At 54.6% G+C, this 27754-nt stretch overlaps 2 protein-coding genes across 2 annotated transcripts; one reads left to right on the forward strand and one right to left on the reverse strand.

The window, feature by feature from the left end:
- The first annotated feature begins 5906 nt into the window (after positions 1-5906).
- LOC113427611 (olfactory receptor 52K1-like) lies at positions 5907-6953 on the forward strand. Its single transcript, XM_026690123.2, has one exon. It carries the CDS (start codon positions 6016-6018, stop codon positions 6949-6951), a length of 936 nt encoding a protein of 311 aa, XP_026545908.2. The 5' UTR covers positions 5907-6015; the 3' UTR covers positions 6952-6953.
- Positions 6954-9432: 2479 nt separating this feature from the next.
- Positions 9433-27529, reverse strand: RRM1 (ribonucleotide reductase catalytic subunit M1). The gene is made up of 19 exons (XM_087965887.1): positions 27381-27529; positions 26362-26450; positions 25335-25512; positions 24545-24645; positions 23688-23747; positions 21853-21892; positions 19753-19915; positions 18502-18643; positions 18304-18387; positions 16805-16966; positions 16070-16149; positions 15175-15376; positions 14475-14624; positions 13529-13750; positions 12913-12989; positions 12645-12771; positions 11931-12053; positions 10662-10850; positions 9433-10289 (listed from the first exon to the last, which is right to left on the reverse strand). Exons 1-19 carry the CDS (start codon positions 27397-27399, stop codon positions 10107-10109), a joined length of 2391 nt encoding a protein of 796 aa, XP_087822013.1. The 5' UTR covers positions 27400-27529; the 3' UTR covers positions 9433-10106.
- Positions 27530-27754: the final 225 nt, after the last annotated feature.

The raw sequence follows: 27754 nt of genomic DNA on the forward strand, positions 1-27754 counted from the left end.
ATCAATTCAGTCACGCAGGGATGGGAGGAGGGAATCCAAAGGCTCAGAACTTTTCATATGCATTTTTTTACAACTACTCAATGAAGCCCTAAGATTTATTATGAATTATTATTATTATTATTAATTTAAAAAAAACGTGGGGTGGGAAACGGAGGCGTGAAGCCAGGCCCATTAAAGGCGACCTCCCATCCACGTCAATCCCAGGCCGGCTTTTCCGGCCCCCACATTGGGCCTGGAGCCTCAATCAATGGAGCCACACTGCCACCTAGTGGGCTTCGAGGATAAAATCCTGCCAGGTGAGATTTAAAGTCCTTTCTTATACCTGTCTTGTTTAGCTGCGTGTACAGGTAATCCTCAATTTACAACAGATCGCTTAGTGACTGTTTGAAGTTACAAAATCACTGAAAAGAATGTGACTTATGACCATTTTTCACACTTGGATCATGTGATCCAAATTCGGATGCTTGCCAACTGACTCGCACTTATGACGGCTGCAGTGTCCCAGAAGTCAGGTGATCCCCTTTTGGGACCTTCTGACCAGCAAAGTCAATGGGGAAGCCGGATTCACTTAATGACCGGGTTACTAACTCAACAACTGCAGGGATTCACTTAACTAAAAGCCTAGCAGGGAAGGTCATAAAATGAGGCAAGACTCACCTAACCAATGTCTCGCTTAGCAACATAAATTTTGGGCTCAATTGTGGTAGGAGGTAGAGGATTGCCTGTAAAATATTCACCCCTGAGCATTTTCACCCTACAATGCACAGAGCCTCTGGGTTAAACGCGTCTTACCCTTAACCTAAGTTACTTTTATGTGGAACAACAGCCCAGGCAATGAATGAAGTGCAGGAAAAGAGATCATCCCATCAGGAGGTTTCAGCAAACAGGATCCTAGCACCATGACTGAGCCCAGAATTACAGCTGGAAGTCATTAAGCAGGATCCCAGGTCACACACCTGACCTTATACAACATCTTTTGCTGCAGTTGTTCCCCTCCAGCCCCCACAACATCCGGAGCCAACTTCCATGTCGCTGAGGAATTCTCCCCACTGTCAAGACGTGTCTTCTCCATTCTAGGTTGGGCCTAAGTTTGTGTTTGCCTTTTTTTAAGGGGCCAACTTATTGTCCAAATGAGGGGGTCAGACTAGAAGACCTCCAAGGTCCCTTCCAGCTCTGTTCTTCTTCTTCTTCTCCACAACAGAGCCCATAACCGAGGAAAGCTGCTTCCCGCAGGGTCCCACCACGGCAGCCCTCATTACCAGAGACTCCGAGCCAAAGTCAGGCCGGCCACCTGGGAGGGAGGCAGCCAGGGAGGCAGCCAAGTTGTCTGCAAAACATCCAGGAAAGTTTTCTCCCACAAATTAGGGCCCAGAGGAGAGGCTGGACTTCTCGGCCTCCGGGAGGATGGCCACAATGGCAACTGTTGCGCCAGCCCTGGGCGGCTCGGCGGGATTGTCCAGCTCATTAGGGCTAATTGGCCTCTGGGCCCAGCGCAGCTCCCGGGAGGAGGCCGGCTGTTTGTCCGCCGACTGGGGCTTCAGCGAGGGAAGCCAAGGTGGGGGGGGACAAAGTTTGTGGCCTTTCCAGAAACTCTGCCTGCAGGAGGGAGGGAGGGAGGCCAAGCAGAGATGCCCCGTCCAGGCAAGGAGAGCATCCTTTCACCTGCCAGGAAACGAGATGCACACAGTCCTCAGCTTACAACCTTTCTGGCCACCGTGGTTGAAGTGAATCACTGCCATTCTTAAGCTAATTGTGTTGTTCAGTGAATCCGGCTTCCCCCTTGACTTAGCTTGGCCGAAGGTCGCCCAAGGGGATCACGTGACCCCGGGATCCTGCGACGGTCATAAACAGGAGCCAGTTGCCAAGCGCCTGAACTCGGATCTCGTGGCCAGGGAGAGGCTGCCAGGGCTGCTAAGGGTGGGGGAACAGTCACAAGTCGCTTTTTAACGGGCCGTTGTGGCTTTGATGGCCGCTAAATGAATGGCTGTAAGTTGAGGATGACGGGCACACCAGGAAAGGAAAAAGGAAAAAAAAGGGAAACAGACCCAGGAAACTATATAGACCAATCAGCCTAACATCAATTCCCCGGGAAGATACTGGAAAAGATAATAAAAAAACAGACCTGCCAACATCTACAAACAAGTAAAGTAATAACTAGCAGTCAGCACGGGGTTGTTAAGAACAGATCGTGCCAAACCAATCTTATTTCATTCTTCAACACAGTGACTAAATTAGACCAGCAAAATACTGTGGACATAATATAGTTAGATTTCAGCAAGGCATTCGACAAAGTAGACTACAACCTATTTCTTAGTAAGGTAGAAAAAAGTGGAATAGATAGCACCACCACTAGATGGACTCGCAACCGGCTGGCAAACCGTACTCAATGAGTAGTCAGACCTTAATGGGTCTAAGTCTACATGGAGGGAAGTAAGCAGTGGGGTGCCACAAGGTTCCGTCTTAGGCCCAGCCAGGACTCTTCAATATCTTCATTAACGACTTAGATGAGGGAACAGAAGCGGAACTTACCCAATTTGCAGATGAGACTAAGCTGGCAGGAATAGCCAACACCCAAGAAGATAGGCTCAAGATCCAGATGGATCTTGACAGACTAGAATACTGGGCCATATCTAATAAAATGAAAATCAATATAGAGAAAAACCCAAAGGACACATCTAGACTGGGTGAAACCAGGCTCAATAGCAGGAACTGGGAGAGGGATCTTGGAGTCTTAGTGGACAACCAGCTAAATAGGAGCCAATGTTGTGCAGCAGCAATCAAACAGCCAATGCAATCCTTAGTTGCATCAACAGAGGGATACAATCGAGATAAAGGGAGGTACTAATACCACCCTATAAAGCCTTAGTAAGGCCACACCTAGAGTACTGCATCCAGTTTTGGTCACCACACTACAAAAAATATGTTGAAACAGAGTATAGAGAAGTATACAAAGAGCAAGCAGGAGGATGAAGGGACTGGAGACTAAAACATACGATGGACGGTGGCAGGAACTGGGCCTGGCTGGTCTAGGGAAGAGAAGGACCAGGCAGGACAGGAGAGCAGCCTTCCAATATTTGAGGGGCTGCCCCAGAGAGGAAAAGGGGGTCAAGTTCTTCTCCAAAGCCCCTGAAGGCCAGACAAGGAACAATGGATGGAAACTGACCAAGGAGAGATTCAACCTGGAAATAAGGAGAAACTTTCTGACAGGGAGAACAATCAACCAAAGGAACAGAAGTTGCCTTCAGAGGTTGTGGGTGCTCCATCCCTGGAGGCTTTCAAGAAGAGAGTTGATTGCTATCTGTCATAAATGGTGTAGGCTCTCCTGCTTGGGCGGTGGGTTGGACTAGATGACCTACAAGGTCCTTCCAATTCTGTTATTCTTATTCTAAAGAACAGTTACAGGAACTGGGCCTGGCTGGTCTAGGGAAGAGAAGGACCAGGAGAGACAGGATAGCATCTTCCAATATTTGAGGGAGGGGCTGTCCCAGAGAGGAGGAAGGGGGTCAAGCTATTCTCCAAAGCACCCGAAGGCCAGACAAGGAACAATGGATGGAAACTGACCAAGGAGAGATTCAACCTGGAAATAAGGAGAAACTTCTTGACAGAAGAATCAACCAACGGAACAGAAGTTGCCCTTGGAAGTTGTGGGAGCTTCATCCCTGGAGGCTTTCAAGAAGAGACTGGACTGCCATTTGTCAGAAATGGTGTAGGGTCTCCTGCTTGGGCCAGGGGCTTGGACTAGATGACCTACAAGGTCCCTTCCAACTCTGATTATCTGTTATCTGTAACGCCCAGAATTCCCCCCGTCATGTTAGCTCAGGAATTCTGGGAGTTGAAGTCCACAAGCCTTAAAGTTGTCAAGTTTGAAGACTCCTGGTCTATCTCATCTATTGATCTACCTATCATCTATCTATTGATCTATTTATTGATCTATCCATTCTATCCCTATCTACCATCTATCTATCTGTCTGTCTGTCTGTCTATTCCAAGAGTCTTCAAACGTGGCAACCTTAAGACTTGTGGACTTCAACTCCCACAATTCCTGAGTTAACATGACTGGAGGAGGAATTCTGGGAGTTGAAGTCCACAAGCCTTAAAGCTGCCAAGGTTGGAGACCCCTGGTCTATTCTATCTACTATCCATTCTATCTCTATCTATTCTATCTCTATCTATCATCTGTCTATCTCTATATTATCTATCTACTATCTATCTTATCTCTCTGTCGTCTGTATCTTCTCTATTTCATAGAATCCTAGAAGGGCCCTTGGAGGTCTTCTAGTCCAACTCCCTGCTCAAGTCAGGAGTCCCAGTCCAATGGATGTCCAGTCCATTTTGGAAAGGCTCCCGTGATGGGAGTACCTACAACTTCAGGAAACAAGCTGTTCCATGGATTGATGCTTCACACTGTCAGGGAATTCCTCCTCGGGTCATGGAGCTGGGCTCGGAGCCACGGAGGGGCTGGCGTGGTGGCCTCCCAGGCCCAGCACCCCACAGGAGCAGCGGGGAACTCCCTGCTGGCACGCTGCACACCTCACACGTGCTGAGCCACGTCTGCCACCTGGGGCCACCTTGGCTCCTCTCCTCGGCTGGAGGAAGACCTTCCCCCCAGGGGCTGCCTTGATATGGAGGAGGAGGAGGTCTGACCGCAACCCAGGGAGGGAACTTTGGGGCTGGTCCTCCCAAAGGGTCCCTCAGAGAAGATTTCAGGCGTTGAGGCTCAGGCAGAAGGTGCGCAGCAGCTGGCCTGGCTCGGTCGTCCTCGGACCTTGGTGAGGAGATGTGGAGTGTTCGCTGGGAGGCGTCAGGACTTGAAGGGGGGGAACTGGCAGGGGGGGAGGCTGCTGGCCGAGAATCCTTCTTGTGGGCTCCCTAAGGTTCGTTCTTGGAGGGGCGTTTCCACTCTATCTAGCTGGCTTCCCGGGGCCCATTTCTTGAACCGGCCCCAGAGTTACCTGAGCAGTTCCAGGAGACCAGAAGGAGCCACTCCACACAGATGAAGCCTTTTACTTTTGCAAAATTCTGGAACGTAATGACTAAAGAGAGAACAGAGTTGGAAGGGTCCTTGGAGGTCTTCTAGTCCAACCCCCGCTCCAGCAGGAGACCCAAGACCATTTCAGACAAATGGCTGTCCAGTCCCTTCTTAAAAGCCTTCACAACTTCTGGTGGCAAGTCGTTCCACTTGTTGATTGTTTTTACAGTCGGGAAATTTCTCCTTGGTTGCAGGTGGCTTCTCTCTTTGACAAGCTTCCACCTGTTGCTTCCTACCTGGCCTTCAGGTGCTCTGGAGAAGAGCTTGGCCTCCTCTTCGCTGGGGCAGACCCTCAAGTCCTAGAAGACGGCTGCCATGTCCCACCTAGTCCTTCCCTTCATTACAGGAGACACCCCCCGTTTCCTCAATTGCTACAGTTTGGCCTCCAGATCCCTGGGGGGGGGGTTGCACTCTTTCTGGGGTCTCCTTTTCTCTTCCTGCATCTGAAGTTCTCACCTAGTTTGACTCGATGCCGTTTCCATCAGGCATTCAGGGTTCATATATTCCTCTGCTTTTGTTCCCATTGGGCTTTCTCAGGTATCCCTTGTTTTCTTCGCAGGTGATGGACTTCCTCACTTAACAATCCAGGCATTCAATGGTTTGATGAGGTCATTCAGGCCAAGTCCAAATTTCTGTTCAGGACAGGAATCCAGAGAGCAGCATTTAGGGAAAGTTGCAGTCAGCCCTCACAATCAAAGAGATTTTTTCCAAGAAATATTCAATCTTGAAATACTAATCGAAGCCTTATTAGGGTCCTTACTGCTCTCTGAGCTTAGTGGTTTTCATGCAGATGTTTCATGATCCACTTGGGGAAGATGATGAGAACTAGAAGGGAGTTGGGTGTGTGGAGAGGACAATGACTAAGGGATCATCTCAGCTGCTTCTTCTGCGAGGGTTTCCCCAACTTGGGATTGACCCAAAGGCAACTGTTCCTTTTCAGAGCCAAGACACTGAGGTCCATCAACCTGCCAGCCAGGGGAGCAGAGATGCAGAACAGCACAGCCAACGTGTCCTACGTGGAATTCACCCTGGTCCCGTTCCCAGGTCTCCAGGAGCTCCGGCCCTTCCTCGCCCTCCCTTTCTTCTGCCTGTTCCTCCTGATTGTGACCACCAACTCCCTCGTCATTTACACGGTGAAGACGGAGAAGAGCCTCCACTCCCCCATGTGCCTGCTCATCGCCTTGCTCCTGACGGTCAACCTCTTCGGGACTTTTGCCATCCTTCCCAGAATGCTCTTCAGCCTGGTGCTGCCCGCCAGCCACATCTCCCTGACCGAATGCCTGGTGCAGATGTTCTTCCTTTACTTCACCATCCTCCTGGACTGCAACGTTCTCCTGATGATGGCTCTGGACCGGTTCCTGGCCATCTGCCACCCACTGCGCTACGCAGAACTCATGACCATCAAGCTCCTGAGCTTCCTGATGCTGCTCTCCTTGCTGAGAAGTCTTGGCACGGTTGGACTGGTGGTGGCCTTGGCCTCCCGGGTGAGGTTCTGCCGGTCAAACGTCATCAGCCATTTTGCCTGCGAACACATGGCCGTCATGAGGTTGTCCTGCAGCGACATCTCCGTGAACAAGAGGGTAGGTATGTCTTTAAGGTTCTTTGAATTCATTCTTGACTTCAGCCTCCTCTTGGCTTCTTACAGCCGGATTGTCCACACGGCTCTGAAGATCAGCTCTGGCAACGTCCGTCACAAAGTCTTCCACACTTGTGGCACCCACTGGATCGTGATTGTCATCAGCTACTCCTCTCGCCTCTCTTCGTCCATCGTCTTCCGACTCGCCAAATCGGCCTCCCAAGATGTTCACAACATCATCAGTGCAACCTACCTGCTCTTCCCCTGGACTGTCCACCCTTTGATCTACGGTATGAGAACCAAAGAGATCAAAGCCAGCCTCCTAAAACTCTTTCCAAAAAAATAAACCTTCTGATCTTTCTCCTCCTCCTCCTCCTCCTGGAAGCCAATTTATTGGCTTTGTCTTTGGCCAAAAATATGTCATTATTGGTACAAGTTTCTGGTAGTAGCCAACAAAACAGTAGATGAGCCGGGCTTTGTGTGTCTCCACATTCACACACCTTGTTGTTCTCTGCTAGGGGGCTCCACTTGTGCACATTGGTTTTATAGTTAGCCACTCCAACTCTCAACCTATTTAGGTCCTCCAAGTAGTATAAGGGACGCCAGATCCTTCAGACAGATCTTCCTTTAATTAGTTATTCCTGGCTTGATGGTCTCCTTTCTCCATCTTTTAATTCTTGGGTGCCCTCAAGACTGTTGGTTCTCGCCATAAAGCTGTTTCAGGATCTGAGTTGGCATGCTTGGGGAAAATGTCCATTGAGGGGATGTCAAGGGTCGTCCTCTGGCTTAATTCTCTCAGCTGCTGCTGCTGCTGCTACTTCTCTCTGATCTTAGGTGGGGCAATGCCAGCAAGAGGGTATATTTTCTATCTTTCCTCGAACGTTTGTTGAGTTACCCAAAATCAGGTAAAACTGGTTTTTCTTTGGGACTCCTCCCCAAGACGGCTGTAGAACAGCAAGCGGTTTTCCTTTTTCTCTCTTGCTGATGGTCAGCTGCTTTTGCTGCCAAAGCTGGCTCTCTGGCAGGGCCGCCCCCTGGATTTAAATGGGAGCACTTAGGAATGACCGGAGACAACTTTCCGAAGGCCGTGGATCCATCTGGGAAGGGCAGCCCCCACCCCTCCTGTGAGAGTGCTTGGAAAGCCGCCGATCATCCACTTTTCTTTTGGCAGTTCACTTTCAATCTAAAGCACGCCTAGGATTTATTGTCACTTTTTGAATCTTTTTACTCTGCTTTTTATTTTTAAAAGCTGACCAGTAGGTTGAATGCTTATTTATTTTAACCCCTGCTGGACTCTGACTGTTCTTTTTTCTTTTGATTTATGTTGTTGTTTTGAATAACTTTAACCTTTCTATAAGGAAACAGCGTGTTTTTGGATGATGAAAGTGTTTTCATTTTATTTATATTAATATTGGACTCTCATACAGTTTTTGCAGTTTATTAATTTGCAAAATATTTGGGGTTTAAATTTATTTTGTTAATCTTGGATCAAAATGTTCAGAAAATATCTTCAGTTTATTTATTTCTTCACTTTGCCTCGGTATTCTTCACTTCCTGTTTAAATTACACAGAGCAATAATGTGTCAGATTACAGACAAGCAAGAGTGGCTGATATCTGGGAAGAAACTATTTGGTAACATGCAATTTTCGCTGAAACTTTTTTTTAAAAGTTTGATGAAATGATAACGGCTCTTCCCCTGGACTGTCCACCCTTTGATCTACGGTATGAGAACCAAAGAGATCAAAGCCAGCCTCCTAAAACTCTTTCCCAAAAAAACAAACTCTCTGGGCTTCGCAAATCTGGGTGAGTTTCCCAAAACTGCGTAAAAGTGGCTTTTCTTTAGTGTGGTGACAAACAATCCCTGACCCTTCGCAACAGGGACGGTGGATTTTCACCCGTTTCTAAAATATTTCCAAAAATATCTCCAAGTATTTCTATTAAGATGAAACGGAATAGAAGAGAACTGTGAGCTCCTCAGTGCTCTCTGAGCTCGGTGGTTTTCTTGCAGACATTTCATTACCAAACTAGGTAACCTCATCCGTGCATGGGTCAAACAGGTGCCCTTTTCTCTCTTTTCCTTCGCAACGTCTTGCTTTTTGTTTTCAGTCTCCCTGCTCAGGAATATTCTTTCTGGTACTTTCCCTCCCAGATCCGACCAACAGGATCCCATGGGTGTGGGAGAGGGCAGGTCCTTGGCCGGTCCAAGGGACCCCCCGTTCTTTGCCTTCAGAGGGGAACCTTCCACCGTCTGTGGTTACTGACCACTTGCTTGTCATATGGACTATCTGAACCCCTCGACTCCTAAACAGTTGAAAGCAAACTCACGATTGGACTTTTTAAGCGTCACTGAATCCTGTGCACCCGTTACAGAAGTGGAAGGGACCTTGGAGGTCTTCTAGTCCAACCCCCTGCCCAAGTTGGAGACCTTACTCCAAGGGTGTTCAACCTTGGGAACTTTAAGACTTGTGGACTTCAGCTCCCAGAATTGCCCAGCCAGCACGAAGTCCCCGAGTCTTAAAATGGCCACGGCTGGGCACGGCTACCATCCCAGACCAATGGCTGTCCAGTCTCTCCTTAAAAGCTCCAGGGATGGAGCCCCCACGGCTTCTAGAGACAAGCCCCGTCCGGAAATCCCTCCTTGTTTCTGTCCTTCTTAAGCTTCCGTCGGTGGCTTCTTGTCCTGCCTATCTTGGGGAACAGGGTGACCCCCCCCCCCGCCCCCCACTTCTCTTCTCAAACATGGGGAGGCCGTTCCTTCCCCCAAGAGTGAACTCAAAGTGACCGGCCAGGGAAGGTGCGCAAAGGTCTCGAAGGACGCCCCTCCAATCACCCCCACTCAGTCTTTATTGATGTCTTAGACAAGCCTCAAGGGTTCAGGTCTTCAGGCAGACTAGCCGAATACAATAAATAGTCACAACGGAAGCCACGGATTTTGTTAGAAAACTACACAGTGAAGTCGAGGAACCTCCTCCGGGGTTCAGTCCAAGCAGCCCAGCCTGGCCACCGAGTGCAGTCGGGATCTTAACGGAGCAAAGTTTTCCAAGGATTCGAGAGGAGGGAGAAATTGTTCCAAGAACTCCTTCCCCAAAGAGGGACCCAGGGAGACATGGGACCGGGGGGGCTAGAAGGGGCAGCAGACCCTCAGAAGGGGATCAGGCAGGAGGGGGGGAATCATCAAAGCGGCTCAGGCTCGGCACGGCTGAACCTGCCTCCTGAGAGGGAGGGGGCTGAATAAGGAGCAGCCCCTCGCACAGCTACCCAAAGGCACTTACAGGTTCTGGCTGCAGCCGCCGGACCCGTTTTTGTCTGCTTCCCTCCTCCCCCCCAGCGCTTGACCTACTACCCTCCCAGTCCTGGCTTGGCCGCTTCCAAGGGAAGGCAAGGGCCGGGTGGCTACCCAGTTTCCTGCAGGCCCAGCACCCCGGCCTGGCTGCCCCGGACAGGGACCTAGAGCTACCTGACCTAGCTGGGGGAGGAGAGGGGGGAGGCCCAGGGGCTCCTTAAGAGCCGCACATCAGGCACTCGTCCCGGTTCTCCAGGGAGCAGACCATGGCCGCCGTGTTCCTCTCCTTCTCCTCCTCCTCCCGGGAGGCCTTCTCCTTCAGCTTCTCCTTGTTGAGGGTGAACTGGATGGGGTTGGCCGCCGGCTTGGTCCGCAGGTAGTACATCCCCGTCTTCAGGCCCTGCGGGAGGCAAGCACATCAGCCCAAAGAGCCACGGCATCCAGGCTAGAAAGCAGGGGGCGCGAGTTCTAGTCCCGCCTTAGGCACCAAAGCCAGCTGGGAGACTTGGGACTCATCGCCAGGAGACGGTGAGTTCTAGTCCTGCCTTAGGCATGAAAGCCAACAGGGTGACCTTGGGCCAATCGCCAGGAGACGGTGCTCTCTCAGCTGGGCTGCTTCCTTGCAGACGTTTCATGACCCCACTGGGGAACATCGTCAGGGTTCTGCTTTACAGCTGGCGGGGGTGCCTGTTCGGGGGTGCAATTGGCTTCACGGGCCCCCCCAGCCGGCTCCTGGAGCTGCCCTGGGAGGCTCCCGCTCCCCCGCGCTCACCTCTTTCCAGCCGTAGAAGTGCATACTGCTCAGCTTGCCGTAGTTGGGCTCCGCAATGTGGATGTTGAGAGACTGGCTCTGGTCGATGAAGGCGCCCCGGTCAGCCGCCATCTTCAGGATGGTCTTCTGGGAGATCTCCCACACCGTCTTGTAGAGCTGCTTCAGGTCCTCGGGGATCTCCGGGATATTCTGGAAGGCAGGAGAGCTGCAGGACGGGCCTCCTCCCAGGCGGCTGGGAGCGGCCGGAAAGCTCCGCTCGGAGCAGCAGCAGAGAAAGCGCCGGGAGCCCCAGCGGCCTCTCGGCAGGCAGCCGCGGACAGAAAGCCTGGCGCCAGGGGCCCCTTTAGCCTGGGCAACCCAGCAGGGAAGCCAGGAAAGCTGGTTTGGCTGATTAAAGTTCTGCACCGCCTGTCTCAGCTAAGGGGCTCCGGACGGTTTCACCCTATCGCTGCAAGCAGCCAGCCTCCCACGGAGGATCTGCACGCTGCACGAGGCGGGGTGGGGGTGGGGGGCTGAGAAAATACCCGCAAGGCCCCCACGCCCTGGGCAGGATCCGTTCAGCTCCTCCCCTCTGGGCAGCGCTATGGGGCGGCTGCATGCCAGAAGAACCAGACCCAGGGACAGGTTCCACCCTCCCCAACCGCTGGTGGAAAATGCCCCCGGCAACTGCTGGGCGTGTGCAGGCTGCGCATCCCTTCAAGGGGCGGTGAGGCCGAGTTCTTCCCCGAGAGGAAGGAGAACAGAGGAGAGCAGATCTGGGCCTCCTGCGTGGCTCCCCTCCTGCCTCCTTCCAAGTGGAAGCCGACCACCAAGACCGCCCATTGCCGGCTCATCTAAATGGCCTTCGGCTACCGTCTCCTGCCCCTTTTCGGCTTCTTTCAAAGCTTCCCGGCCATCCAGGCGGCGCTTGGAAAAGCAGAGGGGGCAGCCTTACTTCCCCGACCCGATGGGGAAAATGCTGCCTTTCTGCCTACTGCACCACAGCCCTGCGTTGCGCAACCCACACCCCGTCCCCGGGTAAGGGAAAGGCAATTCCACAAGGAAAGAGCGCCAGGCGAGGCTTGAGGGGTAAGCGGACGGCTTCCTCGGACAATTGTGTACCATTTCCAGGACGCAACCGGTGTGTGTGTGTGTGTGTGTGTGAGAGAGAGAGAGAGAGAGAGAGAGAGCTCAGTGGTGCCCCACACGTGGCCTCTGGGGTGGCAGAGCAGGAAACTGGATGGGGCCTCTGGCCAGCGCAGGGGACCCGGGACCGCCGGCCGGACATACCTGGATGGAGCCGCTGAAGGCGATGATCTGGTTCTTCATCTCCTCGTTCCACAGGCCCCTCTCGGTCAGGTCCTTCAGCAAGTGGGGGTTCACTATCTGCAACCCCAAAACCCCAGCAGTCGCCTTAGGCACCAGCCACTCCCTTTCGCCCCCCAGTGGCCCACGCCCACCCCGGCCCTCCTCTGGGGGAGGCAGGCAGTTTGTTTCCTGCAGGCAGTCCTCGACTTACGACCGTTCTTTTAGTGACCACTGGAAATTTCAACAGCCTTGGAAAAAAGGGAACCAGGCACAGAGGATCAGCCCCCCCGTGCATTTGACAGCTGCAGCTGCAGCGTCCCCCGGGGGGCCAGGTGATCGCCCTCTTCTGTGGCCTCCCCAGCCGGCTTCCCACAAGAGGTCGGGGGAGCTGGATTTGCTTAATGACACGATTCACTGAACAACTGCAATGATTTACTTAAGCACCGTGTCAAAAAGGTTGGAAAATCAGATGCGGCCCACTTAATGCCCCCAGTTGCTTAGCCACCCTTAGAAATCCTGGCCCACCTGTGGTCGCAATTCGAGGACTGGCCGCATTCTGCACGCAGCAGCCCGGAGCCTCCCAGCCCCAGCGAGGTGATGGCCACGTCCTTCCTCCTCTTCCTCCCCACAGCCCTGGTCCCGGGGGTCCTCCCCCCCTCCCTCCCCCAAGGCTCTCGGGCGGCCCTTACCTGGAACTCCCGAGAGAACCCGGCGGGTGTAGATGTTGCTGGTGTAGGGCTCCACGGACTCGTTGTTCCCCAGAATCTGAGCCGTGGAGGCCGTGGGCATCGGGGCCACCAGGAGGCTGTTCCTGACCCCATACCTGGAAGAGACGGGCAGGAGAAACGGGGGGCTGGCAGGGGCCCAGCAGGCACCAAGGGCACCCTCCCCGGCTGGGCTGGGCCCCCACCCTCTGCAGCCGGAGGGCGTGGGGAGGGGGGCACGCGGGCCTTGCACTACTCACTGCGCAATTTTTGCCTTCAGGGCGCTCCAGTCCCAAAGGCCTGTGGGGGTCACGCCCCACATGTCGTACTGGAGGATCTGCGAGAGGGAAGGAGGGAGGGAGGGAAGGCAGCCCCCTTCATTCCGGAACTGGCCAGCTCCTCACCCCCCACTGAGCAGGGCCTGCCAAGGCAGGGTCCCTCCTCCCCAAATTCCCTTGCCCGGGGGAGCTAAGGGGTCGGGGGGGCTCTGCCTGTCTAACCGGACACTGCAGAGATTCTCTGGGCTTGAAAAGCAAAGGTAACCCACCCACCCTCCTGCACTCAGCTGTCTCCTTGCAGGCATTTCGTGTCCCAGCTAGGTAACATCCTCGGTGCTGCTGCCAGCCCTGAGGAGATTCCCTGGCAGGCAGGTCACGAAACGCCTGCAAGGAGCCAGCCGAGCTCAGAGAGCCCCAAGGAGCCGCCCTGGACAGAGACGACCCAGAAGTCCGGATTCCGCCTCCAAAGGTCAGGGAGACCAAGGGCCTCTTTTTCCAGTGGGACTCCAGGGCGAAGAGGCCCATCGGCCTTAGGCTGCCCCCTCCAACCTCAGGCAGACCCCCGCCCCCCAGTCCAAAGGCCCCCTCCCCCACTTACTCCTCTGCTGACCGGGCTGCCCTGGTAGGTCTCGTAGGGCCCGTCCTCCCTGGCCAGCTGGCAGCTGGCCTCCAGGGCCCAGTAGTAGATGGTCTCGAAGATCTGCTGGTTGAGCCGCTGGGCCTCGGGGCTCTCGAAGGGGAACCTCATGAGGATGAAGGCGTCGGCCAGGCCCTGCACCCCAATGCCAATGGGGCGGTGGCGCTTGTTGGAGGTCTCGGCCTGGGGAGGGAGGAGGGGAGAGGGAAGGAGGGCTCAGCCGGCCTCAGGGGGCCCCGGAAGGGCTCGTGCGGAGGGTCACCGGGCCGGGCCCCCTCCTGGCCCCTTCCCTAAACGTTGCCCTCTGGCGGCCTTCTCCGTGGCATCCCCACAGCCCACTCTGCCCGCTGATGTCTGGCGGGCCTTGGAGACCGGCTTTCCCCAAGCGCTGGGAGGGGATCGGGGGCAGGTTACCGGGAGGTTCTCAACCGCCCAGGTGACGGTTGCCCCAAAGGTGGGTGTGTGTGTGGGGGGAGTTTGCAAGAGGCAACTGGACCGTCCAGGTTTTCTTTGAAGACGTTTTGCTTCTCACCCAAGGAGCTTCTTCAGCTCGGACTGGATGGTGGGGAGGGGAGGACTCTTGGAGGAGAAGCCAAACGTCTTCAGAGAAAAACCAGCCGCCTCCTGGACCCCTGGGGCTCCCTGCACTGCCCCCCCCTGCCCCCCCCCGGCTTCTCACCACTTCACACTTTGAAAACGATTCAATAATCTCTTTTCTTAACGCCCCGACTGGGAGCCGCCCAGGAAAAGCGGGTGGGCTCCATAAAGGCTCCCGATAGAATAAATCGGCAGGAAATGATCTCCCCGCCTGACTGGCGGCTGGTTTCCCGGCACCTAGACCGTGGGCGCCTCGCTTAGTGACTGTCACGACTGGCGACCCAGCCCCGGGGGGAGGCCTCCCACGTACCTCCGGCACCGGGTAGTGGTTGATGTCGATGATCTTGTTCAGGTTCCGGACGATGACCTGGGTGACCTCGGCCAGCCTCTGGAAGTCGTAGCTGGGCTCCTGCGTCACGTACATGTTCAGGGCTATGGAGGCCAAGTTGCAGACGGCCACCTGGACGGTGCAAGCGGAGAGATGCTCTCACGGGAGGGGAGGCCACGCGGGCAGCCCCCTCCTCCTCTCCCTCCCCTGGAGACCCCCCAGCCCAACGAAAGCCTGGCCCTTGGGCCTCCCAGCGCCGGATTCCCAGCCTTGGCCCAGGCAGGGGGTCCCATGTCCCTTCATGGGGGGGGGTCCCTTAAACGCCTCCCAAACCACGTTGTCCAAAGCCCGGCTCCTCAGGGGACACTGTGAGGAGGGAGGACCAGACCAGCCTTGACTCCCCTCCTGCTTCTCCACGGAAGGCTTCCCCCCACTCAGGCTTTTGGCCAGTCAATGAAAAAAGGGAGGTTTGTGGCAGGCAGGTCCCGACACCCCTTTCTGGGCACCTGGACACCCTCCTGGGCTTGGCTGAAAGGGAGAGGGGGGGAGAAAGGGGAGGGGGAAGGACAGGGAAAAGAAAAGCGAGGGGAGAGCAGGGCAGGGGGAAAGGGGAGAGCACGGGAGGAGGGGAGGAGGAGGAGGAGGAGGAGGAGGAGGAGGAGGAGGAGCGGGGGGAGCCCACCTCATCCTTGCTGGTGTACTCCACAATCTCGGTGCAGAGGTTGCTGCACTTGATGGTGCCCAAGTTCTGCTGGTTGCTCTTCCGGTTGCAGGAGTCCTTGTAGAGCATGTAGGGCGTCCCCGTCTCCGTCTGGGACTCAATGATGGCGTACCAGAGCTGATGGGACTTCACCACTCTGCGCACCCGGCCCTGCTTCTCGTAGCTGGGGGGGGACAAGCGCAGGGCCCCCAGGGGCTCCTCACTCGCAGCCCGGCCTCAGCCCAACCACACCACCTGTCCCCCCAGTGAAACGGGGTGGGGTGGGGGCTGTCCAGGAAGGGCGTGCTGAGGACCCATGCCGGGGGAGACGAGTTGGCCCAGACGCCCAGCCCCTCCCCTGGCCCCCATGGCCCCACCCATCTCCAGTCAGAAGGGCCCCCACCTCCCACCCACCCGAGCCCCCGGCCGGGCCTCCCTTAGCCGCCTCCCACCCACCTCCCACTGCAAACCCTCAGCCCCAAGAGCTCCTCGCCGGCGGCCCCTCTGAGCCCCCTCCTAGCCTGCTGGATGGGGCCCCTGGGAGGCCCCGAAGGACGGGGGAAGCTTTACGGACGCCCCCAGAACGTCTTCGGCCCCCACCGCCTCGTCTTCCACACAGAATCCTCCTCCCCACTTTGGGTCAAGTAACGGTTCAGCCTTTCCTGGCCGCGTTTCTTGGATGACTAAACCGCCTCCCAGCGCAGAGGATTTGACACACATTGTTCAACAACGTTTGGTTTCACCACCCAACCCCGTCGTGGCTTCCTCAGGAGACCCCCTCCGGCTGCCCAGGCTGAGCGGCCTGTGGACCCCCCACCGCAGAAACCCTGCTGGCTCCCCCTTTGGCACCTCCTGGCCCAGCCTCTCCCCTCCCTACCTTTCATAGAGCCGCTCAAACTCTTCTCCCCAGACCTCGTCCAGGCCAGGACATTCGTTGGGACACATCAGGGACCAGTCCTGCGGAGGGAGGGGGAAGGCTCAGCCCCAGTGGGCTGGAGACCCCCACCCAGGAGGAAGGGGCTCCCTCGAGGAAGGCAGAGGGGGAAGGACCCCCATCGGACTGTTCTCCCCGTTCCCAGGCTGGCTCTCCCTCTGGCCAGCCTCCCCCCGCGGCTCCTTGTCCTGGGTGGGCCGAGACTGAACGCCTAGCCCAAAGTCACCCAGGTGGCCTTCATGCCCCGGGCGGGGCTGCCACGCACCCGGTTCCACCACCTTTTTTAACACCATGGTCACCAGGCGAACCCCAAGGCCGTAAAGAGAGCCCTTTGTTTGCTATGGGATGTTTCTGCTGGAAGGGCGTAACAGGAATGGTGGTGGCCGCAGGGCCCTGCCGGGTGACCCCGAGGGAGGAGCCACCCGAACCGGATTATGGGTACTTTGGGGCGGGGGCTGCAGAACTTCGGGCGGTCATAAGTCGAGGACTGCCTATACGCTTTCCTTCCGCAGGTGTAACCTTCAGGCGTCGACCGAAGCCTTAAACGGGCGTTCACTCAAGGCAGAGATCAGCCCGGGGGAATAAGGCCGGCCCCTCCCAGGCCCCCAAGAACAGCCCCCCCTCAGCTGACCCTGCCCGGGGTCAGGGGCCTCAGCTGCCACCCCTGCTGTCTGTCACCTGGTTGTTCTCCACCCGCTTCATGAAGAGGTCCGGGATCCAGAGGGCGTAGAAAAGGTCCCGGGCTCTCTGCTCCTCCTTCCCGGTGTTCTTCTTCAAGTCGAGGAACGCAAAGATGTCGAAGTGCCAGGGCTCCAGGTAGATGGCGAAGGCCCCGGGTCTCTGGGGGAAGGGGGGAGGCCAGGTCAAGAGAAGCAACCGGAAGGCCCTCCCCTCTGCCCAAACCCTCAGGCCCGCCAGCCTCGGAGGCCTTCTAGCCCGGGCAGGAGACACACGTGGCTGCCGCCCAGCCTCTTCTTGGAGCCCTGGCACGCAACTCCTGCAGGAGGCTCTTCCCCGGGCTCCTCCTTCCGACGGTCCGGAAGCTCCTCCTTAGCGCCAGGTTGCTTCCCTCCCACCCACCCCCTTCAGGGGCTCCGGAGATAAACCGGCCTCCCCGCTTCTTCTCTGGGGAGCCCCTCGAGGACTGGAAGGCTGCTCTCACGCCACCCGGCCCTCCTTTCCTCTAGGCTGGCCAGGCCCAGTTCCTGCAGCTGCTTCTTCCTAGGTTTTAGCCTCCAGCCCCCCTCCTCCTCCTCCTGGCTGCTCTCCTCTCTCCACGTCACCCCCGGCCAGAGACAAGCCCTCCCTTTAGGCACCCTGAGCAAATGGATCTTTCCTTTTAGGCACACTGAGAGCTTCTGCACCGGAGACACACGGCTCGAGTGTCCAATCACCCCTGGCCAATCAAGAATTCTCCCCTATTCCGTTCCGTTCTGTTCTATTGTATTCTATTCTATTCTCTCCTATTCTATTCTATTGTATTCTATTCTATTGTATTCTATTCTCTCCTATTCTATTCTATTCTTATTCTATTCTTATTCTATTCTTATTCTATTATTCTATTCTCTCCTATTCTATTCTATTCTCTCCTATTCTATTCTATTCTATTCTCTCCTATTCTATTCTATTCTCTCCTATTCTATTCTATTCTGTCCTATTCTCTCCTATTCTATTCTATTCTATTCTATCCTATTCTTATTCTATTCTTATTCTATTATTCTATTCTCTCCTATTCTATTCTATTCTCTCCTATTCTATTCTATTCTTTCCTATTCTATTCTTATTCTATTCTATTCTATTCTCTCCTGTTCTATTCTATTCTATCCTATTCTTATTCTATTCTTATTCTATTATTCTATTCTCTCCTATTCTATTCTATTCTATTCTCTCCTATTCTATTCTATTCTATTCTATTCTATTCTATCCTATCCTATCCTATTCTCTCTTATTCCATTCTATCCTATCCTATTCCTATTCTACTCCACTCCACTCCACTCCGCTCTACCAAGAGGGGCTCTCCAACCTCAGCAACAATCTAAAGACGCGTGGACTTCCCCTCCCAGGACTCCTCAGCCAGCCATTCTGGGAGTTTGGAGTCCACACGCCTGAAAAGCTGCCCTGCTTGAGAAGGAGACCCTGGGACCATCATTCCCAGCCCTCGGGAGAAGGCCGCCTACCTTATTTCCCCCCTGGTCCACGTAGCGAGCCGTGTTGTTGTAGACCCTCAACATGGGGACCAGCCCGTTGGAGTTGCCGTTGGTCTGAAAAAAATCCAAGAGACCGGAGAGAGTGAGCGGGATCCGCCTGCTCTGCTCCGGGGGGTCAGCGGCCTTCCCCAGCCCCAGAATCTGCCCACGGCCGGCGGACGCACCCACCCCAGCAATGTAGCTGCCGGTGGAGCGGATGCAGCTCACGGCCACCCCGATGCCACCCGCAGACTTGGAGATGAGCGCGCAGTGCTTCAGCGTGTCGTAGATGCCCTCGATGCTGTCGTCCTTCATGCACAGGAGGAAGCAGCTGGGGGGGGGAAGGAAAAGGCAGGTTTCCAGGCTCTGGATAGGTGTCCCTGCACGAGGGCTGCGCTCCCCAGCCCCAATCTAGCTGCTTAGGCAGCCCTGGCAGAGTCTGTCCGCCTGCGTGGCCAGACAACCAGGCACAGGGGCAGCACCTTCCCTCGTGCCCTCCCTCTGCGGAGCCCCTGACTCTCCCAGCAGATAAGAGAGAGCGAGGGCGAAGGGTTTGGTCTGATCTTTACGTACGTTAACCCCTAGGGCAGGATGTTTTATCTCTCTTACTATTATCTCGGCTTCCATCCTTTATTGGCTGTACATCTTATCATTATTATTATTAATTATTTTTATTATTATTATTATTATTATTATTATTATTATTATTATTATTATTATTATTATTATTAATTATAATTATTATTATCACCACCATCACCACCACCACCACTATTAGATTCTGTTGTTTTCAAGTACAGTGAGGACTTCTGTACCGGAGACAAATCCCTTGTCAATCTAATCCCAGCTGGCCAAACGAAGGGCTACGCCTGTTTCTGAAAAATCAGGGTCTTTCCTCATCAAGCTAACTTGGATAACTCTCCCCAGGCCACAACTCCCAGTTATCTTGCCCTTTCCAAGAAGGGATTGCAGATGACAAGAGCCCTGGCGGCGCAGGGGTTGGACTGCAGCATTGCAGGCTGACTCTGCCCACAGCCAGGAGGTCAATCCCAACTGGCTCAAGGTCAGCTCAGCCTTCTGTCCTCCCTAAGTGGGTAAAACGAGGACCCAGGCTGCGGGGCCAATAGGCTGACTCTGCCAACCGCTTGGAGGGGGCTAGAAAGCACTGCGAAGCGGCAGATCACAGCCTACTGCAGCAGGAGGACCCGAGGCCCAATCACTGGGAAAGAAAAAAGGTCCTCCCATCTATCTTTGCTGCCGCCCTCAAGACGCTGCAATGGAACCAGGATGCCCAATTCTGGCTGTGGCCACATGAGCTGCGCACACACACACACACACCCCCGATGAAGAGCAGGCGGGGGCTCTAAGCCCCCATTTTCTTCGGCCTTCCGGGCTGTTTGGTGCCGGCAGCTCTTGCTCAGCCAGCCCCCCGTCACTTACCTGGAGAGCTGAGGGCGGTTGGTGCCGGCGTTGAAGAGGGTGGGGGAGGCGTGGGTGAACCACTTCTCGGACAGGAGGTTGTAGGTCTCAATGGCCGCCTCGATGTCGTTCTTGTGGATCCCCACCGAGACCCTCATCAGCATATGCTGGGGACGCTCGGCCACTGCAGGGGGGGGGCAGAGAAGGGGGCAGCTTTCAGTGGGGGCAGAGAGACGTTCCTGAGGAGGAGCCCAGGGCAAGGCTGCGACAGGTAGGCCTCACCTATCGGGCCAGAGAGACCTGTCTCCACGCTTACACTTAGTCCTTGGCTTATGACCCAGGTTCAAAGTTTGGGGACACACACACACACACACACCCTGCAGTCCTGTGTTTTTGCTGCAAACCAGCGCTTACATCTGGACTTGGGCACCCCGTAGAGAACCATGGGTTCACTTAGCGACTGTGGCGTTTGCTTAATGACCCCTGGGGTTCGTCCAACCACCACTGCACACAAAAAGATCATGAAATCGGGTTGGTCTCGTGTTGACCCGCTTCACAACTGTCGCGACTGTCAACCCGAATGGGCAAGGCCCATTATGGTCGTAAGTGGAGGACTGGCTGCATTTCACCTGATTTGGGGGCCTTTGGAGGCCAGAGAAGATGGCAGAACTGCTCCCGGGGGGACAACTCCCACCCCTCTATCCACAAAAGCCAGGCGAGAAGAGCGAGTGGAGGGGTCAGGAGAGCCTCTGGGGCAGGCAAGAGTCACAGGGCCCCAGGGGAGCCCCAGAAGAAGAGGGGGAGCTTCCTCCTCAGAAGAGGCCTGACCAGGAAATAAGGACCAAAGGTTCCTCTCGGCCTGCGTGGGGAGGGTCCTTAAGTGGCCCCTGCCTGGAGGGAGGCTCAAGCACAGGAACTGGGCCTGGCTGGTCTAGGGGAGGGAAGGGCCAGGGGAGGCAGAAGAGCAGCCTTCCAATAGTTGAGGGAGGGGCTGCCCCAGAGAGGAGGGTGGGGGGTCAAGCTATTCTCCAAAGCCCCTGAAGGCCAGAGAAGAAACAAGGGATGGAAACTGACCAAGGAGAGATTCAACCTGGAAATAAGGAAGAGGAATTTCCTGACAGAACCATCAACCGATGGAAGAGAAGTTGCCCTCGGAAGTTGTGGGAGCACCATCACTTGAGACTTTCAAGAAGAAACTGGACTGTCGGGTCTCTTGCTTGGGGGCGGGGGGGGTTGGACTACATGACCTACAAGGTCCCTTCCAACTGTTATTCTCTTAAATAAGTCTAAAACCTGGTATTACCAATATTTGTAGCCCTTGATTTACCCCAATTTGTTCACTGACTGTTCAAAGTCACAACAGCACTGAAAAAAGTGACTTACGACTGGTCCTCCCCCTTATGACCGTTGTAGCATCCCCACAAGTTGCATGATTGAAATTTGCAAGCTCGGGCCCCCACCTGGATTGACCGTGGCCGCAGGGCCCCAGGGGTCAGGCGGTCGCCGTGAGTGACCATCCCAACCAGCCTCTAACAGGCAAAGTCAACGGGGGAAGCCAGATCCACTTAACGACCATGTGCCTCACTTAACAACTGCGGGGATTCCAACAACCCTGGCCAAAGTTGTGAAATTGGCTGTGTCTCCCTTAACAATGCCTCACTTAGCCACAGAAATTCTGGCCCCAGCTGTGGCCGTAAGTCAAGAACTACCTGCAGGAGGGAGGCATATCCACCCAGGTGGGAGGAGAGCTGGGCTGGCCCAGCACCTTTTTCAGGTGTTACGAAAAGGCAGGAAGTTCCATGAATTGCCGTTCTAGGAAAGCGGCCCCGAGCGGCCAACTCGTGCAGGACCTCAACCGGGGAGAACCTGGCGAGCTACGAGGGGGGTCCCACGGGAGACCCACTCAAACAGGCCGGTAGCTGGAATTGGGGCATGGAAAGGCCACCGAGCTTCTGAAATGGCCAGAAACCTTTTGAGGAATCAGAGTTCAACCAGTTCTCGCTTGGCGGTCCCAAAAGGCGCTGCCCAATTCCTGAGTCCTCTGCCAGGTTTCCTCAAAAGTTCAAAAAAAAAAAAAAGGTTAAGGACCATCGTACAAAGAACTGAGCCCGTAGCACAAACCTTTGGAATTGATCTTCAGAAGGTAGGAGCGCTCCAGGGTCTGAAAGGTTTTTTTAAAAAATCAGGGTCACCAAGGGACAACGAAACAATATGAACATTTATCACCAACAACCTACTTTAAATCTATTGCCAGCCCCCAAATATGCTTGCCAGAACTGCCCCACCTCCTCCGTCCACCCACCCCCACCCCCGGGTGGCCTGCACCCGGCAGAGCCTCTCAGGAGGCGGCTTCAAAGCTCCGGCAGCCCCCTGCTCTTCCTTGGCCTGGGACAGACCTTCCCGGCTGCCCTTCCTCAACTGCCTCCCCCCCAAAGAAAACCCACCCCAGAAGTAAAACTAGGCTTATAAATCCCTGTTTGTTTGTTTGTTTTTAAACAAAGTTTTTTTATTTTTTACAACAAACAAAACATAAAAACATAAAACCCTCTTTCAATTATATACATACAACGTATCAGTTGGTTACAATCTTTTGTGCTATCCTTTTTTTACCATTACGCACAAGTTATATAAATTCTCACCTTATCAATCTAGCTTGTGCTTATGCAATATCAATTATTAAACAATCATTTGACTAAACTATTTTTCCATCATTTTATACGAGATATTCTAATTTTCATTATGATTTAACCTTATACGTTCATCCAATGGTTACATATTTTATATCGTATTCTATATCAATCTATTAACTTTTATTGGAAGGCTTACTAATCTATTTCTTTACCATGTCTTTTTATCTAACCATTGATGAAACAAATCCCATATCATATAAAATTGTTTGTCTTCTTGTTCTCTAATTTCAAATGTCAATTTACTCATCTCGGCACAGTCCATGATTTTCTTAATAACTTCCTCCTGCATGGGTATTTTTTTCATTTTTCCAATTCTTAGCAAATACAATTCTAGCCGCTGTTAAAACATTTACAATCAATTCAATCAATTTTCTAGCAAGGATGGATGGTTGCATACATGGTTATGTGAACTGCCCTGTTGGCTGGTAGACCAACAATGGGGACCAGTAAGTAACTGGGACCATCAACCTCCATTCTTCTATACTTATCCTGTCAAGAATGATCTGCCCCCTCTGGCTGTGGAAAGAAGAAAAAGGAAGGAAGGAGAAAGAAGAAAAGGAAGGAGGAAGGAAGGAAAGAGGAGGGAGGAGGAAGGAAAATGAGAGGAGGAGGGAGGAGGGAGGGAGGGGAAGGAAGGAAGGAAGGAAGGAAGGGAGGAAGGAAGGAAGGAAGGAAGGAAGGAAAGATAGGAAGGAAGGAAGGAAGGAAGGAAGGAAGGAAGGAAGGAAGGAAGGAAGGAAGGAAGGAAGGAAGGAAGGAAGGAAGGAAGGAAGGAAGGAAGGAAGGAAGGAAGGAAGGAAGGAAGGAAGGAAGGAAGGAAGGCTTTAAACACAAGGAAAAGTTTTCTGATGGAAACTTTTGGGAGAAAAGAAGCATCTCTCTAGAGAGATTGTGAGTTTTGAAGAAGAGGCTAGATAAATCACTGGTTAGGGAGGGTTTAAGTAGTTTTCCTGCATATTACATGGAGTTGGACTAGATGGTCTTCAAGTTCCCCTCTACAACTCCGTGATTCTTCCAACCACCCCCCCGCTAGGCTAGAAAGCGGGAGAGCGGGAGTCTGAGGCCCACCTGAAAGCCAGATGGGTGAATTCAGGCCAGTCCCTCTCTCTCAGCCCAGCCCACATCACAGCATAGTTGTTTGGGGGGGGTGAAACGTGGAGGAGGAAGGAGAATTGTGTGTGTTTACAATGCACAACGCTTCAGTTATTTGTAAACGTAACAGAAGACAGGATACCACTAAATAAACAGACAAAACTCCCACCTTACCTTAAAGCCAAAGTAATTGTAGGAGAAATCCCGATCATAGATTATTGCAGAATTCAGTCGCTGTGGGGGGAAACAGGATCGTCAGATTCGACGCTGAGACCGGCCCTCAGCCCGCTGGAGCTCAAATAGGCAGCACTCTTGTTCATAAATAGGCCGAAATTCAAATAGCCCCGTGTGGGGAATCTACTCTGACTTCCGAGTGGCAAACCGCTTTTCCTCCTCTCTAAGTGGGAGAAGGAGGCCTCCTGGCTTCCAGGCTGTGTCGCTGCTCTTGAAGGGTCTGACCGGAGCGTCTGCCAACGGAGACCCCTCGCCTTAAGGAACCCAGGGCCTCTCCAGGGCCAGGACCGGGCACAAGGCCTTGCCGGAAGAGCAACACTCTTCTGCGCTCATCACAGGGGAAATGCCAGCATGACCGGCCCCAAAGGGCAAGAGAGCCTGTCCCATCTCCCCCCCCACACACACACACCTGGCCAGAACCTGTTTCTGCACAGAAGCAGAAGCAGAAGGACTTGGTTGTGGGGCCCTTGGTGCTCTCTGAGCTTGGCTACTTTCCTGCGGATGTTTCCACGACCCAACCAGGGAACAGCATCCGTGCCAGAAGGGAGGAGGGGGTTGCTCTCTCAACATCCTAATCAAGGAGCTCCCAAGAACACCCCCACCCACCCACACGGACAAGGCAAGACCATGGATGTAACACAGAGCACGCACCCCTCCTCTTCTGGCAATGATGCCGTTACCTAGTTGGGTCATGAAACGTCTGCCCGAAAGCCTCCCAGCTCAGAGAGCCCCAGGGACACACACACACCCCTTCATCTCTCCCTGCCCAAAAGAAGGTCCGTTCAATCAGCACATACGTCCTTGTTGGCCTGCACAATGTCCAGGGTTTCTTTGGAGATCATGGGAGAATGTTTGCGGTTGTGTGGGTTCACGTATTGGTAGAGGTCTTCCATCACATCTGGAAAGCAACAAAGGCACAACGGGTCACGGCACGGCCACAATGAGCCACGGCAGGAGGGAGGCACACCGAGATGGCGGCCCAGATGCAGCAGACCCCTTTTCCTCCTTCTCTGTTCAGATTTATTCACTTCTTCCTCAACACACTCGAGTTACGACTGGTTGCTTGGCAAACATTGGAAATCAGATCAAGGAGCTAGAATGGCTTTTCGCCCTCTCAGTGGTGGCACCGGGCAGGCTAGAAAAGCCCAGCTGGTCCCTTGCGTTTTGGCAGGTGGGCAGAAACTGCCCCATTGCAGCACACACACCTCTTAGGGTCTCTTAAGAACACCTTAAATCGGGGGTCTCCACCCTTGGCCGCTTTAAGCCTGGAGGACTTCAACTCCCAGACTTCTCCAGCCAGCTTTGCAATCCCGGGAGTTAAAGTCCTCCAGGCTTAAAGTGGCCAAGGTTGGAGACCCGTCTTAAATGACCTATTAATCTTTGCCCCAGTTATTTGATTGCATGCTTATACTTTTAGCTTCTTATAGTATAGCTACTCCTCGACTTACAACAGTTCATTTAGTTCATTTTTCACAGTAGTGAAAAAAGTGACTTGTGACTGTTTCCACGCTTGCAACCATGGTCACGTGATCGTCATTAAACTGCAGCAATCACCTGGGGTCTCCACCCCTCCCTGCAAACACTCACCACTAAAGACTTTCTTCGTTTCTTTGTGCAGGTTGGAGACCGCGATGCGCGCGGCCAGGATGGCGTAGTCGGGGTACTTGGTCGTGAGAGTGGCTGCCGTCTCCGCCGCCAGCGTGTCCAGCTCGACCGTGGTCACCCCACTGTACAGTCCCTGGATCACCTTCATGGTGATTTGAGCCTGGCCAAAACAAGAGAGCTCTTATTCGGGGCAAACGGGTTTCCTAGCGTGTAGCCTTTTTACAGCCTACTAAATCCTCCTCCTGTAGCCACCCTGAAACATAGTGCAGTGATCCTCGGCTCACAACTATTTAGTCAACAACCGTTCCAAGTTATAAATGCACTAAAAAAAGACGACTTACAATCAGCCCTCGAACTTACCATTGCCGCATCCCCCCGATCACATGATCAAACTTCACCTACCTACCTACCTATCCCTATCTCCATCATCTATTTTTCTATCTTTCTCTATCCACCTATTTCTATTCCTCTATTTGCCTGCCTGCCTGCCTATCCATCCACCTATCTATCAAATAGGGATTTTTATGCTGCGGAATTTTAATGTTGTGAGTCTCCCAGTCACTGTGTCTGAGTTGGGCAGCCATACAAATTTGTCAAATAAATAAGAGGCTGAGTATCGATTAAGGCCGTGAGCTAATGCGGGATCCTCCGTGGAGGGGATGGTTTCCCACCTGTAAAGGTGCCCTTCCTCCCCCCCCCCAGCTGATCCAAGCCATCCCTAAGAGCAGATGTCCATCTAAATAAGAAAGACAGACAGACTCTGGAAGCAAACTAACCCCCTCATCTCAGCAGTGTTAATACCAGTGTTTTATCTGGCGTAAATCCAGGACAGGAAACCATTGTTGGGGTTCCGTTTATTTCGTTCCGTTTCTACGCCGCCCATCTCGGGGCCAAGAGATTCGGGGCTCCCCTCGCTTTCCCGCCAGGCCTCGCAGCAGCCTCTTCCCCGCCAGGGCAGAACCCAAAGAGGAGCTTCTCAGGCGGGGAAGCCGGAAAGAAAGAAACTCACGGGATCCACAAAATCCAAGTTGAGGCCGTAGCAGAGCTTCTGGATCCGGGAGGTGATCTTGTCGAACATAACCCGCTCGTGGCGGCCATCTGGCAGGGAGGGAAGCGACAGACAGGCGTTGCGTTTGGAGGAGGACCAGCCCAACGAAAGGAGGGTTGAGGCAGAAGAGCAGCCCTGCCTGGGGGGGACCCCATTCTGCCCCATGGTCCCTCGCTCCGAAGGGCTGGGGAGGGGAGCTGGGGGGCGCCTGCAGGCAGAACAGGGGGAGCCACACCCTGCCCCCCCGCACTCTTTGGGGACAAGCTCCCCCCCCCCAGGAGTTACAGGATCTCTCAGGACGGGCCATGAGAAACCCCCCCCCACCCCCACCCCGCTCAGCCCTGCAAGTCCGCCTGGTCGAGCCTCCCCGCTTCCGGGGGCTCCTGGGGGCTGCATTCGCGGGGCTGGGGGGCTCCCAGGCAGAGGAAGGGGACCCTCCTCCTCCTCCCTTCCTTGGACTTTGGGAACAGGCTGCCCCCATTCGGGAGACCCCCGTGATGCCCCCTCAAGCCCTGCCCCCCCACCTGGAGGACCCGGGCCCTCTGGCCAAGCCTCGTCCTGGGGGGGTCTGCACGAGAGAGAGGCGGCCCCCTCGATTCGGGGGTTTAAGGCCGGGGGCGCCAGTGGGGCTGTGCGGGGGAGTGCAGGGTGCAGGCCTGACTTTGGGGAAGGAAGGGGGAGAAGAAAGACCCCCCAGATCTTGCCAGGCGCGGGGGCTCCTCCCCAAAGCCCGTTTTAAGACCCCACCCACCCCACCCCGCAGGATCCCCCGCCTTAACAGAACCAATGGGGCGCTCGCTACCCCCGAAGTCTGGGGTGGGGAGGACGGGACCCCCAACCCAAGGGTCCCGCTCGGGGACTACAAAGCCCATCGCCCTCCAACCAGCGAGGGAGGGAGGCAGCCGCCCCCCCACCATGCCCGGGACCGCCGGATGAAGTGGGGGGAGCGTCCGCGAGTGGGGACCGGGGCTGCCTCCCACCTCGCTTGACGACGTGCATGGTGCCGGTCCGGACGAGGAGCTCCGCCGCCGCCTCAGCCGCCGATCGCCCGCCAGCCGTTTTCCCGCCAGCGCCGTGGCCCCGCCCCGCGTGACGCCGTCGCCGCCCTTTTGGACGAGGGCCCGGCCGCTTCCCACCCACCCAAACAGCCGGGCACTTGCCCCGAATAAACATGGCGGCTGACGGGGACCGCCCTCCGGACTCGCGCGTGCGCAGGACCGACCTGGAAGCCTCTTCGAGCCCGGCGTGGAAGGCGGGAAAGAGGTGCCCGCCCTGCCGTTTCTCCTAGAGCGCGGCGCAGTCCGGAAGCGATAGCGCCACCTGCAGGTCCCCTCCGGCAGCGCCCCTACGGTTT

This window comes from Notechis scutatus, chromosome 5 (assembly GCF_049901735.1).
Source record: "Notechis scutatus isolate UNSWTSFEM ecotype Mainland chromosome 5, rNotScu1.2, whole genome shotgun sequence".
Classification (NCBI taxonomy): domain Eukaryota; kingdom Metazoa; phylum Chordata; class Lepidosauria; order Squamata; family Elapidae; genus Notechis; species Notechis scutatus.

What these genes read in the sequence shown, in the direction of transcription:
- LOC113427611 (XM_026690123.2), top strand. Translation starts at nt 6,016, where the DNA reads ATGCAGAACAGCACAGCCAACGTGTCCTACGTGGAATTCACCCTGGTC.
- RRM1 (XM_087965887.1), bottom strand. An exon ending in ACTTGGATTTTGTGGATCCC is followed by an intron (nt 25,513 to 26,361) that starts GTGAGTTTCTTT and finishes TGTTTTGGCCAG; the next exon opens with GCTCAAATCACCATGAAGGT. An exon ending in TTTGAGCGGCTCTATGAAAG is followed by an intron (nt 15,377 to 16,069) that starts GTAGGGAGGGGA and finishes GTCCCCCCCCAG; the next exon opens with CTACGAGAAGCAGGGCCGGG.